Source organism: Anolis sagrei, chromosome 6 (genome assembly GCF_037176765.1).
Source record: "Anolis sagrei isolate rAnoSag1 chromosome 6, rAnoSag1.mat, whole genome shotgun sequence".
NCBI classification, from domain to species: Eukaryota; Metazoa; Chordata; class Lepidosauria; order Squamata; family Dactyloidae; genus Anolis; species Anolis sagrei.
In genome coordinates, this window is record NC_090026.1 from 99,758,981 (window position 1) to 99,779,627 (window position 20,647).

General features: G+C 36.5%; 1 protein-coding gene across 3 annotated transcripts in view; it reads left to right on the plus strand.

Moving 5' to 3' along the window:
- Positions 1–20,647, plus strand: part of ICA1 (islet cell autoantigen 1) — a 55,851-nt gene that overhangs the window by 24,566 nt on the left and 10,638 nt on the right. For all 3 annotated transcript variants that reach the window (XM_060782197.2, XM_060782196.2, XM_060782195.2), the window contains exons 7-10: positions 12,272–12,397; positions 12,582–12,680; positions 16,552–16,649; positions 19,663–19,712. In XM_060782197.2, the coding sequence (XP_060638180.2) occupies positions 12,272–12,397; positions 12,582–12,680; positions 16,552–16,649; positions 19,663–19,712 (373 nt within the window). The remainder of the gene's footprint in view (positions 1–12,271; positions 12,398–12,581; positions 12,681–16,551; positions 16,650–19,662; positions 19,713–20,647) is intronic.

A 20,647-nucleotide genomic window follows, 5' to 3' on the forward strand; every position in this document is an offset into this window, starting at 1 on the left:
TAAATCAGTTTTTATATGAAGTATGTATTGTATAAAGATTGGCAAGGGAGTAAACTAACTGTTGTGCCTTGTCTTTTCTTAAGTATACTGTATCTAAACATATATAAGTGTAGAAATTTTAGTCAGAAAATTTGCCCCAAAAACCTGGGTCAGCAGCTTATTGACGACATCAGTGTATATGTTGTACCGTAACTCTTAAAAAGGGAACCATCCCCTTCTCTGAGTGGCAAAAGATGAAAGCTTAGTTTGCCCTGGGTGAACCAAGACAAGCACCAATCCCTTATATTCTCTCCATTGCGACTCTGCTTCTGGCCTTTGTGAATGGATGGATAAGCTGGTCTACTGAGGTTTCCCCTTTCTCAGGAATTACCATCAACTTACCCATGGGTTGTATCAAAATACATAATTTTAGCCCAAGAACCAACCTTTGACATATACTTGAGGTTGACATATTCATAGTGTATGCAATAATGTAATGAAATCTTGCCAAATGGAATATCAGGGTTACTGAATAGTGAAGTACAGCACAGCAGTTTTCAGTCATACAATATATAGCAAATTAGTTCACAATTTATTAATCATTAGAACACCTAAAATGTGCATTTTTGAAGCATATTATACATATTTTAATGCACATAAGTGGAGAAACATAAATTGTTTTTTTTTTTGTCGAATTTGACTCACTTTTGTCTGTTGTTATTTGGACTTCCATCAGCACAGATTGATGAGTTTCCTGTCGATTGAACATAGCTAGCAGATGGGAATTTGTTAGTCCAACAGAGCTGCCATCAGTCATCTTTGCGGGGTAAAGGGGGAAGTTTTAGGTGCTCATTTTCTACCTGGAAATGTGCTTCTCTGTTCCTTCTTTATTGTATTGCAGCCATTTTGTTAGTAGCCTCACAATATGTTCTATCCCATTAAATGCTATTTGAAGTCCTGGAATCAATGTACAGAGCCATGTATATTCTACCTGTCTGTGTGAATACTGGTTTTGAGCACACATTTCAACATTCAGAGAACTACAGGTTTCTGAAGGAGCTTGAAATGGTGATAAAAGTTTTGAAAAGGTTATGAAAGTGGAGATTCACAAAGCCTCAATCATATATCTTGGGCTGGGTGAAAGCTGAATAGAGATGATCCATTAATCAGCTACAGGGTTTCATACCTATTGTACTTAGTTGTACTTCATGATTTTTAAAAAGCAGTGTATATTAGGCAATGTATTAGAGCATGCAATTTCTACCAGTTACAGAATGCATTTTTGTTGTGCAGAATGTAGAAGGGTTTTTGGCACGTATTATATATATCAATACAGTATACATCAATACAAATGACCAGAGAACTTCTGCGTGACTGGGGTTTCAGGACCATAATTGGCACAGGCCACATCTACGCTACTGTATAATGCAGCTTGACACTGCATTGTATGGTAGTGTGGACTCATATAATACAATTTAACTGCAATGCACTGAATTATATGAGTCTACACTGGCCGTATAATGCTCTTTCAAACTGCATTATTTGGCAGTTCAGGTGGGGCCACAATCCAGTTCCTCTGCATTCGAAATATCCCTCTTTGTACAGAGTTCTGTAGGATATAAACATGGCTGTTATCATTATAGTGTGAAAGGGTTTCAGAGATGATATGAGGCATTAAGATTGAGCCCTGTAGGTCAGAATACACGTTACTGGCCTAAGTAGATAAACAGCTGTCATAAGACATCTTCTAGGGTTTGGGAGAAGTGTCTCTTTTTGAAAACTTTGAACATAAAGAGTACCCTTCCCTCATAGTAAAATGTGAATGAAATTGAAACTGGGCATGGCTTTCTGAAAGCCTCATAGTATAGCATTTCTTCTTTCATAAACTCAGCTTTCAGCTAAAGCCCTTGGGGAGAGGAACAGGAAGAGTGGGTGTAATGAGAAAAATACGGTTGGTGAGTCAATTCTGTCTACACTGTGTACTGGCTGTGGCACTTTGAGGAAAAGAAACTGTAAAAATCCTACTTACATTCATATTGAAAAGACTGAATTAAAAATACAAATCACTCACAACACTGAGCCTAAAAAAGGCAGTGCTCTCATTTTCTAGATTTTAGGCATAACAGTGGATTTTAGAGCAAGAGCATTAACCCTTCTCCCTTTTTTCTCCTTGTCTAAAAATAACATACCTTCATAGAATCGGTGGCTGTACAGACTAGACTGATTCAGAACAAGACCCGAATCCAATAACTATTTTACTATTCCAAACATCAGGCTTTTTAAGTGTGTGTATTTGTAAAATAAAAGTGGAACTGCAACAAGGAATATAGAACCTCCTGCCCTTCCTTCTTAGAAATTAAGTCTCTAACACTTTCATCAGATTGCTTTCACTCCACAGACTGCATGAGAAATAGGAGATTGTGAATCTCTTTTAAACTGCACTATGCCTTACCATTTCATAGATGCTTTGGGGAGGGGGGATAGAAAGGGGGATTCACTCTAGAGACCTGTGTATGCTTTAAATTGTAAAGTTTTTTAAGTAACACAAATGTATGGATTTTAATTGCCAGTTAAATTTAATTGCTGTTTGAAGTCCTGTAGTAAGTATGATCAATAGCAATCAACATACAGTCACTTAGTATATATTAAATGGCTAGTTGCGATACATCAGTCTTGCTTGCTGGTTAAAAGCACTGTAACAACGTTTGATAGAGATGCCCTTCAAATGAATAATGAAAATGGTGTTCTTTTAAAATAGAGGAAGGCTTCTGGGAACATATTACATCATCCTAATATGTATTACTTGCAGAATGTAGTAATCATAACCTAACAAATGCCCTTGAGTGCTTTCCTTCTTCAGCTATTCTTCAGTTATTTCATTTTATTTAAAAAAATAAATATTAGGAAAAAATTATCCAAGAGATCTTGAATTAATATGCAGAATATAGAATAGTATTTCTTTGGTTTATTTCTTTATTTGTTTGTTTTAGCTATTTCTGGCAAAATAGCTAATAGCCAATTATCTTTGCAACTCTGATGAAATAAGTGGCAGCGATTATTCTTTATTACACTGTAGTATTTTCTGCTTTGGAACAAATTCCCACACCCCATTCTTTGAAATATTCAGATTGATTTCTTACCTCATTGTCTAATATTTCAATTTCACCAATGTCACCCTTTTTCCACAATGTTGGGATTACATGATAAGTTATCTAACGCATACAGAATTGTAGAATAGCTTTTAACACAAAAATCTTATGATGAGTCAACTCAAAATGAAACAAGAGATAGTGTCAGAAGATGAAGCTCCAAAGTCAAACTAAAAAGTACATTCAAATGTTAATATCCTCAGAGGTAAAAAGAAAGTCTGAAGCTGCAGAATACATATTATAGGAACATGGTACGTGACCAGGAACAGATGTGACACAGACCATGAACTGCTAATATAAACAATTAGAATAAAACTAAAGAACACTAAACAAAATATTGTGCCAAAATACAACCTGAATTATATCTCCATAGAATTTAAAGATAATGTAAAAAATAAATTTGTGCTATTAAGCCAAATTCACTGGGAACCAAAAGAACTCTGGTTGAAGCTAGGGACATTGTCAGGAAGGAATGCCAAAGGACACTATCTGCAGTCAAAAAAGAAAGAGAAGCCTTAAATGGATGACCTTTGAAACCCTTCAAGCAAGTAAGGACAAACAAGAAGCAAAAAGTAAAAGGTTATAGAAATAAATTGATGTTAAAAAATGTACAACAAAGACTTTTACCATATATGGAGTGAGAAATGCCAAAGATCTATACATTTGAGCATCAAATTGGAATAAGAAAACAGGGATGGTGAAAGAACAAACAAAGATAGATTTTGGGAGAATCTTTCAGGTGGTCTTGAGAGTGGTCGTAATTTTGTTGTTTTTTCCTTATTCAAGATGTGCTTGATTTAGGGTGTATGTTAACCAGGCATGGGCAAACTTCGTCCCTCCAGGTGTTTTGAACTTCAACTCCCACAATTCCAACTGATAACAGCCACTAGGCTTTTAGGAATTGTGGGAGTTGGAGTCCAAAACACCTGGAGGGACGAAGCTTGCCCATGCCTGATCTACACTGCAGAATGAATACAATTTGACACCACTTTAACTGGGATGGTTCAATGCTATGGAATCATAGGAGTTTAAGTTTGTCAAGGCACCAGGACTCACTGGCACAAAAGGCTAAATTCCTTGTAAAAGTACAGCTCCTTTGATTCCATTACATTGACAGTTAAAGTGATATCAAACATAGTAGATTTACCCTAGCTTCATTTTACACATACACATTGTTATTTTATATATATATATATATATATATATATATATATATATAATTATTGAAGTGTTATTTTTTTCTGATGGTAGTATAGGATCTTATCCTGTACCTTCTATGTTAATCCTGACTAAATGCTATAACATTTTCTGTTAAAGAAGTCAGGGCCAGGAACACATCTGCTTGCTTAACTGAAATATAGCTTTAATCGCTTTTTTAAAATTACATTTTTTAAAAATATATTTGCTGTCCTGACATAAGCATATGAAGCCTGATGTGTCATTATAATTCTTTTAAAATTTATAATGATGGTATGTCTGAGCAAGTTTTGTTTCTTTCAAGCAAAATTCCATCACCACCTGGCAAACATAGATGCCTTTAGCAAAATGATAACAGTGAGACTCTTCACAGATGTCCAACAAGGCATTTCCTTTTCTCATCTTTCCTAGAGCATTTTGATAAAAATCAGTGGAATCACCGGTTTACATTTTTTCTCTCTCTATTTGAGTTTGTCTCACAACCATATATCAAAAGTAAATTAAATGGGGAAAAATCCCATGTTTTTTGGATTGCTTTCAGAAATAATGTTTTTTCTAAAGCAGTGATTCTCAACCTGTGGGTCCCCAGATGTTTTGACCTTCAACTCCCAGAAATCCTAACAGCTGGTCAAAACACCTGGGGACCCACAGGTTGAGAATCACTGCTTTGTAATATACATGCTTAAGACATGTGTTTAATATGTCACTTTAAAATAAAAATCTATTTTCCTGTATCACATGTAAGCTAGTGTTGAAGAGTAGAAAATTCAGCTAAGGTCAGCTCAACTATATACTTGTTATACAATTATATATTATTGGGCCTAATGACCTGGCTGCCAAAGTGTTGAGGGTTTTTTTTACATATATAGTCTCTATATATCTGTCTAGATTGTGGTTTCTTTTGTGCTCAGAATTTTCTTTGTATGTTCTTGTCATTCCATCACAGGACTCCCACCTTTATTGTAGGTTGTTTTCATTTTTACTCATTTATCCACTTTTCTTCAGTGTGTTATCAATATCTCTCTTCACGTCTCATGCTGCCTTTGCGGCCTAAAGTTTTGCACATTGTAACCCCTTTTTTTCAGAAACCAAAGTCCATCTCCACCTGTATCCCATGTCATGAAGTATTTTACTTGTGCTAAGATTCACCAAGAATAAACCTTGTAAAATGCATTTAAGCTCTTATTAACAAGCCAACATCAGTGCCCAAGTACAACACTGTCTGAGCTCTGTGAGTGCGGTATTTTCCCGAATTAAGCAGAAAGTGATTGAGGATCGGGACATTTGTAGGAATACCAATACGCTTGTTTATAAAGCTGTTATCCTTCTAAATCTGTTGTATGCCTGCAAAACATGGACCATCTATAAATGTCACTCAACTTCTGGAAAGATTTCATCAGCATTGACTTCAAAAAAATCTTGCAAATCTCTTGGGAAGACAGGCAGACAAACGTCAGCATTCTGGAAGAAGTAAAGACCACCAGCATTGAAGCGATGATCCTCCTCCATCAACTATGCTGAGAATGCCCAATCACCATCTCCCAAAGCAGTTACTTTACCTTCAGCTCAAGAACCAAAAACAGAATGTCAGTGGACAACAAAAGAGATTTAAAGATGGGTTTAACTTGATCCTTTAAAAAGTTGCATAAACACCAGGAACTGGGACACCCTAGCCCTCAAGCATTGCAACTGGAGGTCAGCTGTTACCAACAGTGCTGTGCATTTTGAGAAGGCACAAGTATAGGGTAAAGAGAGAGAAACATGCCAAGTAGAAAGCATTTCCTTTGTCGGGAAATTGATGTCCTCATTGTGATAGACCATGCGGATCCAGAACAGGTCTCTACAGTCGCTTATATACCCATCACCAAGAACCTACTTCTGAAAAATGATCATATCCAACCATGAGGGATCACTTGTGATGATGATGACTAATTATACTGACCAACGCACATTTTGGTGCCTCAAATGTTAGCCATATTTCTGAGTATATTTGGTTTGCTGATTCCAAAAATGGCACCAGTTTTCCCCTATCAGCTCGAGTTTTTGAGATACAAACATATGCTATCTACCATTTGCTATCTGATAACCTATAAAAAACTATGATAACCATATCTCAGAAACTAGAGCTGATGCCGTCTATCCAATGCAACTTTGTGAATCAGTTCTCCTAATAACCCCAGGAACACCCCTAAAAACTAAGACACCAATGATTTTTTTTTTTGGTGAGCTATCGAATAATTTGCATAAATGTAGCCTTATCATTAAAGGAACACTGCTGACAACATGCACTTCACATCAAATAGATTTAGAGAGATAAAGTAATTCTTCATTCCCTTTACTTAAATACCAGAATGCTGCTGGAAACTCGCAATTTTCCTTATAAAATTTTTCTTTATATCTTGTCTGATTTGTAATGTCATAACAAATTGCACAGAAAGTTTATATGGTATATAAAATGAGATTAAGGTAGGTCATGCACTCCTGATCTAACATTAGTGACAGTGGTTACTATTGGATCTGTTACTGCTGTGGAGTCTTCTGCCTTTCATTGTGTCCTCTTTGTATCAAATGGACAGCAGTAGCAATGGTAGAGGCGTCAATGTGGTGCAGTGGTTTAAGTGTCTAACAGTGACTCTGGAGACCAAGATTTAAATCTTCACTTAACCATAGAAACTTACTGAGTGACCTTGGGCAGGTCACACATACACAACATACAAACTCTCAGCGGAAGGCCATGGCAAACCCCCTCTAAATAAATCTTTCTAACAGATTCTCATTATAGGTTTGCCTTAAGGTTGCCATGTGTTGGAAATTACTTGAAGGCACACAACAACAACATCAACAGTGATAGAAAGCAACATACTTTGTTCTCACTATTCAAATCTGGAGTAGTGGAAAAGAGATGAAAGGCAAGTTGTATTTTATATTGTCGTTGTTTTTGTCAAAAAGCGAAGCAGATGGACCATGTTAAGTATAGTTCCAGCCAGGCCCGTAGCCAGGATTTCGATTCGGGGGTGGGTGGGTGAGTTTTTTCAGGGGGGTTTCGGGGGGGGGGCTGAGTTTGAGTGAAAGAGGGTCTACCCTAGCAAACCTTTTGTATCATTACCCCAATACCCCTATGCATATGGGATATATTGAGTATGGTGATCAGATCATGATATGAATAAACATAACAATTTAAATAATGTACCAGTAAGGCCTTTTCGCGAACTACCATGAGAATTTCGGGGGAGGGGGGGCTGAAGCCCCTCAAGCCCCCCCCCCCCCCCCCAGCTACATGCCTGGTTCCAGCACTTTGATAAGGTCTAAAAAGTGAGGGTGGCAATCACTGGACATTGCCGTATAGAAAATAAAAGATCCACTCAACAGCTGGCTTCCTTTCCTGTTTACTCTTCCATTCATTTTCCTTGACTCCTGTTTCTCTATTCTGATCCAGCTGTAATTTATTTTTATGTAGGTCTATAGTCAACACACTAATTGTACACATTATAGAAAAAGTAGGAAATACTTTTTATTTCTGTTAATATTTTTAATTCTCATTTTGATCTCTCCTTATGATAAAATGCATAAATATTTTATAGAAGTTGTAAGGCTTTCTTTTCATCAGGTTTTAACAGCCAGAGTAATTGATTGACCAAGGTATTTTAATTTTCATAAACACGTATCTTTTAAAGGCTCTTCCATCTACTGGAATTTGTAATGGAGAGTCAGATTAAAAATGTAAATGAGAGCTATTCTCTGGCTCCTCTGATTTGGTGGGTTCCTCTGATTTGGTGCTTGAATACAAATATGTTCAGAATCTTTGCAAACCTTCAGTACTAGGAATTAACAATACTCAGATTTTATCAGTAGAAAATGAAGTGTCCTGACCTGAGTCTTTTGTTTCCTTCAGATTTTAGAGACAAAAAGTAATTCCTCAGTTATTTCTCCTGATGATCAAGACCAATCTTAGATCCTCTGAGCCAGTAAAACGGTTCTCTGCACTGGAAGAAAACATTTAACTAGTTCACTAAAGCTGCATCCTTTGCAGTCTTCCTGGGAATAAGCCCTTTTGAACTCAGACTTAACTTTGTATAAACATAAATAGGATTGTACTGTAAATCCTTGTAGTGTAGCATTTTTGTAATAATGTAGTCATAACATTTCCAGTAAAATTTGGCAGTACCAAATTGGCATTTACAAGCAATTCACTGAAATGTATTTCCCATACACAACTGACATTATTTTCCATAGCATCTTGCACCAAGAAAGAGAAGTTGGACTCAGAAATGGTGGAGGGGGGTGTAAGGCCATAATTTGTGTTAACAAGAAAAGAAGGAAGAGAACTCATATATTTACTGTCTAAAATAGAGGTGGGAGTACAGCTTGTGGGATGTATGCTCCAGGGATTCCCAGGGATCAAAAATATCCTCTACTGGTTGTGAAGGGTATTTCCACTTTGTTTGGGGCACCTCAGGGCCAAAACAAAAGTTTTGCATGACATTTCCAGGAAAAAAATACACTTTGAAAATACCAAAAATGCACTCTCATTTTTTCAAGAAGGCCCCCAAACATGATAAGAATGCTGTCATGCCCCCAGAGGGTATTTTGGGTGGTTTTTCTATTTTGCTTTTGTTTTATTTTTGAAGGAGCAGGGTATGGTGATGGGGTGCTGGCCTCCAAGACATAATTCTAATGTCCCCACCCTCCAGCTTTCCACAGTTGCTCGTCTGAATCTTGCCTCTGTTAAGCACATTAGGAGTTGCGGCCATTTCCAATCACCAAAGACATCCGTAAAGGTTTTTTAATTTCCTTCCTTCATTTGGACCATTCTCTTAAGGCAAATTATGGATTTCTGATGAGAGTTCTAAGAGGAATGGGCTGTTCCTGTGAGTTTCCTTTATTATTAGCTCTGTTTTAGTCATCTCCTGAATTTGAGCTTCTCCATTTAGCACTATGCTGAAATTAATATACTGAATCAAATAATTGGACATTTGAGCTTTAAATATGGTTAGCAGTCACACTAGTCCACAGGTCACCTAGCATTATAGTTACTTCAAATTTTGAATGGAACAGAAAGAGGAAAAAGAAGGAAAATGTGCAAGAATGTTCAGAGGCATGCTATATGTAAAACTGGCTAAAATTATTTGCACTGGGTCAAAAGAGCTGTGATTCAAAACATGGAGTTTAATGTATTATTATTATTATCATTTTATCTGAAGGTGCAAAGATTTCTAAAAATAGGACCAGACCCATGTTGATGTACTTTTCCAAATAGAATGCTTAGTGTTCTTCAGTACTGTGCTGGATGTAAAGCACCTTTTACTGTATAAGAAAATCTCTGGTGTGAAATAGGATCCAGCCATTTTAATACTTGATACTGAAACCTTTTCCTGACTTGGCAAAGAAAAATGCGTAGCATTTGGTAACACAGCAGTATTCTACGTCTCCTAATAACCGGTACAAGAGGGATATGATCTCAACTTGCATATTAGGTCAAATAGATCAAATGTTTATAATCATTTAGAAATTATCTGTTCCTTAAAAGAGACAATGGACTGTTAGATTGGACATTTACTTTTTTAAAATTATATTTGTAACAATAGTAAACTAAATAGATAAAAAGCTCTAGGATAGATGTTGAACCATATAGTGAGATAGGATTCTGTATTATAGGATGTTACTTTAATCATATGTTTTTTCAAAGACAAATACCGATATCTGAAGCACACAACACCTGCTTAAAGCACATAAAGATACTATGTATAAGTGGTTTTAGCAATGAACTCTGGAATGTGTAGCATATAAATTTTTTTCCTGTTGCATAGGGCATTTAAAAATAAAATTCTGGGGTTGAAATATTGATCTGTGTAGATTTATAGCATAGTGTCGATATTCAATGCTGAGTTTACACAGAGATGCTTTATTTTGCTGTTAAAGCTTTTGGGGACCGGCCAGTTTTACAGTAACCCTCCCAAGAATTTGTCTTTAATTCATTTAAAATTATTTTAACTTTTCAAAGCTTTTAATTCATGAATTACATAATATGTTTCCTACCATTTTAAAATTATTTTAATTGTGTATCCTTTTTTTTACATTTATTAGATTGATTTTATTGTATGTTGCCCAGATTTTATTGTATGTTGCCCATGGACAGAGAATGTGATGTAAACATATTAATTAATTAATTAATTAATTAATGCTTGTAACAAGTATCCTTTAAAAAAAAGAAGAAGAATCTACATCCATCTCACATTGATAATTCCTTGAATTGGTGTATCAGTAAATATATGGATAAATATTGCATAACTTAGCTTAAGTGTCAGCATGCATTTTATTCATAATGTATTGAAATTGGCACATTTTAAAACGGGAACTTGGTGTTGGGTCCCCTGGATATTGAGGAGTTGCTGTAATTGTTCTAGCCATTCTTTCCGTTTGCAGGATAGAGCTATGTGTGTCACATAGATTGCCCTGTGTCCTTTAAAATAGCCTAATTCCTTTAAAGGTAGTGATGGATACTGACCCATCAAAAGGGTTGCTGTAAACTTCAGCTGCCAGTGCAGTTCCCATCTACCAATGGAAATGATGTATGAATGGAGGAAATCATCTTGTCCTTCGCTTCAGGCAATGAAACATTTTGAGCAGGTTCCACTCAAACAGAAAATGTTTAAAGTGTGGATTGTCCCTTATGCAAATAGTCTTGGAATATGAACTTAGAAAACAGTATGCAAATCAGAACGACACTTAAATGACATTAGCAGCTATTGTTCTTAAGTCACTCAATGCTGTGCCCATAATTTTTTCCAAAGGGAGAAGAAAAGAACATTGATTAATAAATAGATTTCAGGCAGATAAGCCTACTTTAATGAACTTAATCTCTCATTCAATTGGCACTGTTAGGCTCATGAAAAATTAAGTGCACTTTTGTGTAGAAAATTATATAGATGAGGTTCAAGGTTATAGATGTGAACATGGTCTGAGTGCTTGACTACTGAAAAATATAGCTTTGATTATTTTACTGGAAGAAAAGGATTTTATTACATATTTTTTATACAAATTCTGTTCTTGACCTAGAAATGGTACAATTGACCTGGGAAAGAAAGAAATTGGCTTTCTTGCTCTTGCCACATCATAGAATCATACAGTTGGAAGAGAATACTAGGGCCATCGTGTCCAACCCTATTCTGCCATGCAGGAACACATGGTCAAAGCATCCCAAACAAATAGCCATTCAGCCTCTGCTTAAAATCCTCCAAACAAGAGGACTTTATCACACTCAAAGGCAGCTTATTCCATTTCCGAACATCTCTTACCATCATCAGTATGGGATGAATACTGTAATGCCTCTGTTCTACTGGTAGGAAGAAATAGTGTTCCATGTGTTAATTGTGGATGGATGAAATCTTTTCTATTTGATAAGTGAAACAGACCATAACAACACACCAATCACGTTGCAGACGTTCCCCATCACAATGCTAGTATCAGGTTTGAAGTGGTGGTTGTTGTTTTTGCACGAGAGAGATTTCATTTGGTGATATGAAATTTGCTTAGCTTTGGTGAATAATATTTGTCTCCAGTATCAGCAAATGTCTCTGAGAATTTATTAATTGAAGGGTAGCATGTCCTATGGAAAAAGGAAGAGGAGCAGGCCAGGGGCAAGATGGATGGATGGTATCCTTGAAGTGACTGGCTTGACTTTGAAATAACCGGGAGTGGCCACAGCTGACGGGGAGCTCTGGTGTGGGCTGGTCCATGAGGTCACAAAGAGTCAGAAGTGACTGAACAAATAAACAACAATGTCCCTTCAATTAATACAAACAAATATTGACATGGCTGAATTATGTTAACATTGTAAAAATAATAACTTTGGAAACTAGAAACGTGTGCTAGAGAAGTCATTTTATAGAGTTCTTTCCATGTCGGGAAGGAATTCTTCATCTGTCATATATTCTATATATTGATAGGTCCAAGCACAAGTCCGTCACACAAAACTGAACTTTGACAAACTGAAAACTGATGTCTGTCAAAAAGTGGATCTCCTTGGAGCAAGCAGATGTAATCTCCTGTCTCATGTGCTGGCAACATACCAGGTATCCAAAAATTAAATAATCCATAAAACCACTAATCTATGTTTAGCATTGAAATCCAGACAACTTAATACAGAAATGTGATAAGTGGTTTTCCTTACTGCATAAATCTGGTGAAATATTCCTGAAATATTCGATTTCTCATTAGCACATGAGTGTTGTGCTAAGATGTTTCTTTCTGTTTCAGACAATGCTTCTTAATTTTTGGAAAAGAACATCTCATACCATGGCAGCTATCCATGAAAGTTTCAGAGGCTATCAGCCATATGAATTCAGAACATTGAAGGTAAGGAATGTTTACCATCAAGTATTTCCACCCTTCATCGGTCCCGTCACAGTCCCTCCCTGTAGCTAATGGTATGATGGGCCACATGCATTCATCCACCAGTTCTCTCCCCAGTCCCTTAACCTTTTGTGCACTGATGTTAGTACATACACAGTAGATATACTGTATAGATATATTTGCACCAAGCCAGTGAGATCTGGGAATTCATGATAATCAGTACCCAGGTTTTAAACACAAACAGCTATCAGTGTTCCTCCTCCCGCAACTTCATTTCTCCTGAATATCTGAGAAACATAACAATTCCTTGAAACTTAAAGTTAGCAGCTTGAGAAAGCTGGCAAATGTACTGAAAATGGATGGAAGAAGGTTGGACATTTTAGGTAGTGATTGGATAAGACCATATTCAGGGCTTTCAAGTCTTTGAGTCTCAAGATGGGAAGGTCTGGAGGATTATTGCATTGAGGACAAAAGCTGTGTGTTTCGACAGGCCAGGCAGTAGGTTCCTGGCAACACGTACTAGATTAAGTAGTGGTTCTTGTTGGATCAGTATACATAATCAAAGGTAAGGGTGGAAGAACTGCTGAATGGCCTCTGTCTGTATGGTCTTGAATGTCAAAAAGGGCATTGAATGTTTACCGTGTATATGTGCATTGTAATCTGCCCTGAGACCCCTTCGGGGTGAGAAGAGCAGAATAAAAATACTGTAAATAAATAAATAGACTGAAGTCTATTACTAGTTTGAAAACATTTTTATTGGATACAGTCAGTATAAATTCTGTAAGACAAAAATTAATTATTTACAAGTAAACCACTAAATGCCTATCTAGTTTCTTAAAACTGCTTTTAGGTATTTGCTATTCACAGTTCTGAGCAGCAATGTAGTGATCTGAATTAACTTCATTTGCCTACAGTGTTGTTATGACATGATCTGGTTACATAATTATATTATTAATAGGAAGAAGCCATTTTTAATATCATATACACATGCAAATTGATCAGACCTTTACCCAAGAATGAATGAATAAATCTGTTTCCTGCCTATATCATTTTCAAATGCATAGGTGTGGGTCTCCAGGATGGACCGGGGGGGGGGGGGGAGAGCTGGGGTGGGTAGATGAAGTAGTGGTGACAGTAGCTTTGAGAAGAGGGCAAGAGCACAGGAAGGCATTGTGACAGTTCTTATTACATTGGCAGTACTCTCTCTGTCTGCCTTGGTGACATACGTACCACCAGGCCTCGTTCCTCCTGTCACCATTCCCTTGTCCTCACCTGAGTGAGTGTGTCAGTAAGGATGTGAGGAAATGTGCAAATGGCCAGACTCAGCCACCACCCTACCACCCCAGATACTTGTATGTGTGTGTGTTAAATATCATTTTGGGGCTTGGAGATAATTAAGGGCAACTTTAATTTGATTTGAGGAACATTACTTTGACTGCCTGGGCAACCACTCCAGTTCCTGTTCATGTTTATCAAGGGTGAACAAAGTGCCAATTACCTGCTACATGTTCCCTGCAGCTCTATTTCTGTGGCCCTCAGAGCTTGCCTAGGTTGGTTTTTTCCCCCTAAAAAACTCCCCCCCCCCCCAAAAGCCTCTTCAACAACCTTAAAGGGGAATGGAGTGCAGCCTTCCAAGGTCTCGCCAAAGAGCAGGTCAGCATCTTACTCTCCTGGCAGTTGCCACCCTCTGATGTAGATCCCTTTATAAAAAAGCCATATAAAAATTTAAATGCATACTTATTTTCAAAAACGCTAGCAATTTCAGTTAAGAAGTAGCTATCCCAGACAAAATAATTCTTTAAAATCATGAGTCCAGTACAGTTTTACTCATTTGCCTGCAAATACATCTTAAAAGCAAAAAAAAAAAAAAGAGTTTTTAACCTTCTGAAAGGTGTTGTGTTTGATCATATATGCTCTCCAATATAAATTCCTCTTTTTTTCCAAGTTTGACTAGGAAACAGTATTCTTTAATAATAACTGTGCCTTTGTCAGTTTGCCATTTATGATAAGCTAATTATTGGAGGGTAAGAACAGGCAAATGCCCTTTATAAATTTCTGATCCAAGTAAATGCTTATCCAAATTGTTATTTGGAGAAAATAAAATTGCGTTTTTTTAACTAGAAGTGTCTAAAAATACTGAAAGTAACATAAGTTACTTGTTTTCATCCAAAGAAAGATCAAAATTGTATTGGCAGGGCTTCGGCAATACCTCCATTAATGAATCAGTCTACTTAGCTGTGAGCAGCCCTAAAATGAGCTTGATAAGAGGAAATATTCTCACTTGACATACTTTCTGGAATTGAAACTTTGTAGTAGATAATGTGGGAATGCATGAAGAAAAATATTTGTGTCTCACTTTCTTTATTTTGTAACCTAATATTTTATAAGATTGATATATCATTTTAAAAGGAAACAGTAGCTTTTTACTGATTTTGCAGAAAACATCAGTATTTCTACCTAACAACAGTAAAACAAACTTTTTAAAAGTGCCATTGACAGAAATCGAACTTGAAAAACTGTTACTCATTTTTCCTGTCTGAAAATACAAAAATAGAACAGCAAAAACAGCAAATAGAACTAAATATAAAACAGCATTCTGTCAAAAACAAAGACAAAAGAATCCTTTATTTTCAGCAGGTTGAAAATGAAACACTGAACTTCAGTTTAGATTGAAAGCACAATGTGGGTCTTTTGGCAGTGTGATTGCATCTTTCAAGAAGGAATGAATGTGCAGAAATTAAATATGCATAGTAATAATGGATTTAAAAGTCTCATCCTCTGATCAACAGTTTATTGTACCTGGTTTTATAAATGCTAAAGATTGCATAGAGATGTTTCATGTGGCTTTCCTGACAGATAGCTGTGTTCACCTGTTGCAGTCAAGAGTCTTGTGGCATCTTAAAAACTAAGACATCAGTTATGGCATATATCATCACAGAAGGATCCACTTCATAAGATACATGAAATATTCACCAGCACAATTAATGCAGAGACTCAGCTCCCAAATGTTTTGGAGTCTTTTGTATATTGTTGCTCTATCACACATTTGTTTTGTTTTGGTTTTTTTACTGTATTTGTAGAAAGCTGCAGAACAGTTTGTTCTTGGGAGACGGGGAATACCATATAAAAAGACAATGTGTGATTTTTTTTAAAAAAACACTTAAACAAATTCGGGGCATCAACAATTCTAGGGCGAATAGTATGACATAGCACATACAGTGGCACTGAACACTAAACATTTTTAAAGTTGTATTTAAAAGGTCTATGGAGATTTCCATGTAACACTGAAATAATCTCTTTTTTAAAAGTCAGCAGGGGAGCCTCTCTGAAGAGCACTCCATAACCAGAATGTTGTCAATACAAAGGTCCACTCCTTGGCAGCTGCTCAGTTCACTTTACTTGGGAGGAGCACCAAAAGCAGGTCTCTGAAGATCTGTTTTTCAAGTAGGGTACCATAAGAGGCAGACTATCTTTCAATGATTCTAGCCAAGCCTTTAAGTTAAAAACTGCCCTTTGAATTGGTTCTGAAAATGAACTATGAACCAGTGTGGGTAAATAAATACTAGTGTGATGCAGTTACAAGGTCATCACTTGGTCCATATTTAGCTCTTGCTTTACCGATTCTCATAGACTTTGTGGAGCAAAAATAAGTTTATATGGTTCTCTGTTCAGTTGTTACTCTATTTCCATTATAGTTAGTTATTCTTCAGGGAAATTTGCCTGCTGACCACTTGTGCTTTTTTCTTTCTTGTTTAAATTGAAGATGTTTCCATGGCTTTGGCTTTGTGTGACTTTACTAAATCACAACATTAAAAGATTTTTCAGCATTCATTATTAATTTTGGATGTTCTTTTTCATATATACATTGACCTAGAGCCTACAAGAACCTGCATGTAAACTAATGGAAAGTGAAGAAAGGGAAGGAGAACCGCAACTAGAGAACACCAAATCAGAAGATGATCGGCAGAGTCAGTAAGTTATAGGATATGCATCCATTCAAATGATTTTTTGGCCGATTGTAGCCTTTAGGGCTCATTCCAGCTGTACATTTTGGAAGAAATACTTGTTTCTAACTGCAGGCTAGGTAATTCCTTGAGCGGTAGACATCAATCAGTGACTTCTTGCTGCTTTGCTCTCATGAGCTTCTATCCTTTCACCCAGTAGTTCTTTAGCTTATTTGAAATTCTGTGCAGGAGATCTCTGGGCAGACCCCTATACGTGGACCGTATCTGTAAATACTATGGATATCCTCAAATATGATGACATCCCATACAGAAACAACAGGCAGAAGAGGTGACAACTTCCCTGAGCATAGTGTTTGTATATTTAGACAGGATGAGGAAATCTCTCTTTTTGTACACCATTCCCTTTAGTGATCTAATGACTCTCCAGATGAGCATACTTGTCTTCTTTTTCCTCTTAATATGTGTCCTCTTTTTAGAAGAACACATGAAAAATATATTGCTAGTATGAAAATACAAGTTAAGTTTTACTTTTCACAGCTGTGTCACATGTGTTTCTCCACCAAAAGGCCTCTTTGGATAGGAAAAGAATTATATTTAATAGGAAACTGTCTTACATTCTAAGTCTCCCATATACTGTATGGGGAAATGGGAGCAAATGTTGTTGTCAATATTTGCCTGCTCTTGATTTTATTCACAGGGATTTTTGATAGCAATGAAGTAAGCATCTTATGTGTATTATGTGGGAGAAATAAATAGATTTTACTCCATACGTTGTCTTCCTGCCTTGGCATTTCTCATGCGCACAAGAACTACAACTGATCTACTGCTCATTTGAGCACTGATTCGCTCTTGTAATTTTTACAGAACATGGGAAGTGATCCAGCACAGTAACTAGTACACTGTAAGAATATATCCTGAGAGCTCAGCCTTGTGGGATTTTAGTTACCATTGTTTATAGAACTGTACAGATAGGTTGTGCCTTAGTCTTTGATAATTTTGGATATGTGGCACACGGGAGAAGTACATGCAATCCCTTTTACATAGAAACACCCAGAAACAGAGATGAAGACATAGGCATCAATAAAATTCCATTTGCAGATGTGAATGGTTAATGTGAAAACTAGTTTTTAATTTTTTTTGCAGGAAGCTTTCAGTGCTGGCCACTGGAATTAAGTTTGTTAGCATTTTGTATCCTTTTTCCCTTGAGCACTCGTAAAAAATATATTATCATTGGAAAAGTGATAGCAACACAACTCACTGACCTAGATAATAGATGTATATGTGTTTTTTAAGATTGGAGTCTTAAAGGTTTGAAAAAAACTTAATGTTAAATTGTTCACAGAATTGCTTGCATTTTGCGAGAACAATTCTAAACGGCATCTCAGAAAGTCCTTACATGGAACCTCTTCCTAGATGTAGAGGCTTTGTAAAAGCACTTTGACAATGAATAGGTTGACTGATGCTAGCTTCCTTTTCAGCCTGAATGATTAAGTACCTCGGGAATTTAATGTGGATGAGCTCTTCCTTCTTCTCTTCATCCTCCTTTTCAGGCAAAAGTTAGAAAGGTCTGATAAAGAATTACTATCTCTGGAATTGTCCTTGTTTTGAATTTTTTCTTCTACTTTGCTTTGTAGCTTTCCCACTCATATAGCACTTCTACAGCCCCACTATGTTTGTCTTACTCTTTGGATCTAAAGGCACAGTTGATCTGTCTCAGTGCTTGGCTCATCGTACAGATAAGATCGTGAAGTGACAGCAGGCACAGTGATCCCTGCCAAACCCATTACATCAGTTGCTATGTAACCAAACCTCATGCTTATTCAGTGGTTCTGCTGGCTGCTTCACACAAGGTCAGGGAGATAACTTACTCTCTTCCTCCAAACAGAAAATGAATAATTTCACACATTTCTTTAAATGTTTAAGTGATGAAAAGTGAAAAAAGAGTTCTAAATCTCTACATATCTCAATGACAGTGTTTAAACATTCTGTCAATCGAGAAGATCCCATTGCACCAAGTAAGTGTGCCACTGTCACGAAAGCTGTTGTGTAGATGGGAAGATTTTAATTTGGAATTCATCATTTAACCTCTTTTTGCCTGTGTCTTGTTTCCTACTGGGATTGTATTTCATAGAGATTCACATGAGATGTCCCACAGAATAAGAGACAAACCTTACAACTCTGTTGCCCATTTATGCTTTGGGGCTATATATATCCACACAGGCTGTTCTTCCAATTATGCTAGTATAATATTAATGTTCATGGCGGAGAAAGCTGGATAATGGAGAAAGCTGACTCGAAGAGAATCACTTCATCTGAATTGTGTTGCTAGAAGAGATTTATACAAATACCATGAGCTGTCAAAAACAACTAACAAATGGGCCCTAGAAGCCAAAATGACTAAACCAGGTTGTTCGTGATCTCTGTGAAACACTGAAGTACCACATGAACCAGAACTATTGATGACGACCCTTGGCTTTTATTTTATACTACAGGGTAAAGTATACATGCAGCAAATGACAAAATGTAGTGTTATCATTGGCCATATATAAATTTGCATCTCTTAAGTGCAGTGCAATGAACAGATTTGGAATATATGGAATGACTATGGAATGACTTGGACCATGAGTATGGGTGGCGTGATTTTAATATGGAATGGAATGTTTTTAAATGTGTAGTATGTTTTAATTTTAATGTAATTTAATTTTAATTTTTTGGAATTGTATGTATTTTAAGGCATTAAATAATTACCTCTATGTAATCCGCCTTGAGTCCCCTTCGGGGTAGAGAAAGGCTAGGTATAAATAGATTAAATAAATATATAAATATTCATATTTTGTTACAAAAGCATTGAAATAATGTATTCATGTGTCTATTATTACAGAATATCTTGATTAGGTTCATACAAGTGAAAGAAGAAAGAAGTAACTCTATGACACTATTTTCTGCAATAAAATGATAGCATGTATCATGAAGTATAATATATAACATGAAATTTTATTTATTCTCCCTTCTAATTTCAGGTTGATTTTATACGATGATGAATGCCAGACCAAGGAATCAGACAACTCAGGTATTCTTTTACATCTTTCAGAACCAAGGGGCTTCAAATTTCACTGTGTTCATAGAAGCTATCTGAACAGTTTGTTCTTGCAAGTAACTTTAGAGTATATTACACTGTCAGTCAGGGCATTTCATCCTGGTTTTAGAAATATAAAACTCACAAAATCAATTATGAACAAAGATTTGAGATTAAAGAATGTATTTAACAGTCACAAAGGCACCTTGAAAAATAAATATTTGGAATGGGTGTTTGCTTTTCATTGTTTTACCTGCTAGCACTGCTTCAAAGTACCTATATCACCTCCTGCTTGCAACTTGGAGAAACTGTGTGGATGCTACTCCCAATCCATGGGTGCCATTTCCCACCACACACTTTCCATAAAATGACTTTGGGGCCACAACACTATTCTTAAGATAAAAATGTCAAAGGTGTCTGATTATCCCTGCTTTCTGTCTGTGCTCTTTTCCTCACAAATGATAGTATGTTCTTGTATGGATAATAGATTAATTGAGCTTGACTAAAGTTGTTCCTAACAAGTATTTAACAGCAAGAGTATTAAATATAGTGAAAAATTCTCCAAGAATTGAATATAATTAGCTGAAGAGAAGTACAACAATCTTTTTTGTTCTCATAACTTCCTAGACTATTAAAGAACTACATTTGTTTACATTTGTTAGAGATTTTAAATCAACCATCCCTGGGAGCTACCTTGGGTCCACTCTGGGAGAAAGGAGAAAAGGAAGGACGGAAGGAAAAAGAAGGAAGGGAGGGAAGGAGAAAGAAAGAAAAAGAAGGGAAGGAAGAGAAAGGAAATGGGAAAAGGTATGAGAGGAGAGAAAGATAAAGAAGGGATGACAGCAGAGCAGCAGGCCTTCCAACATCCGGGCAGTGCTGCGTAGATACACTATTATTATAATAAAAACTCATTCCCAAGAATGAATGCA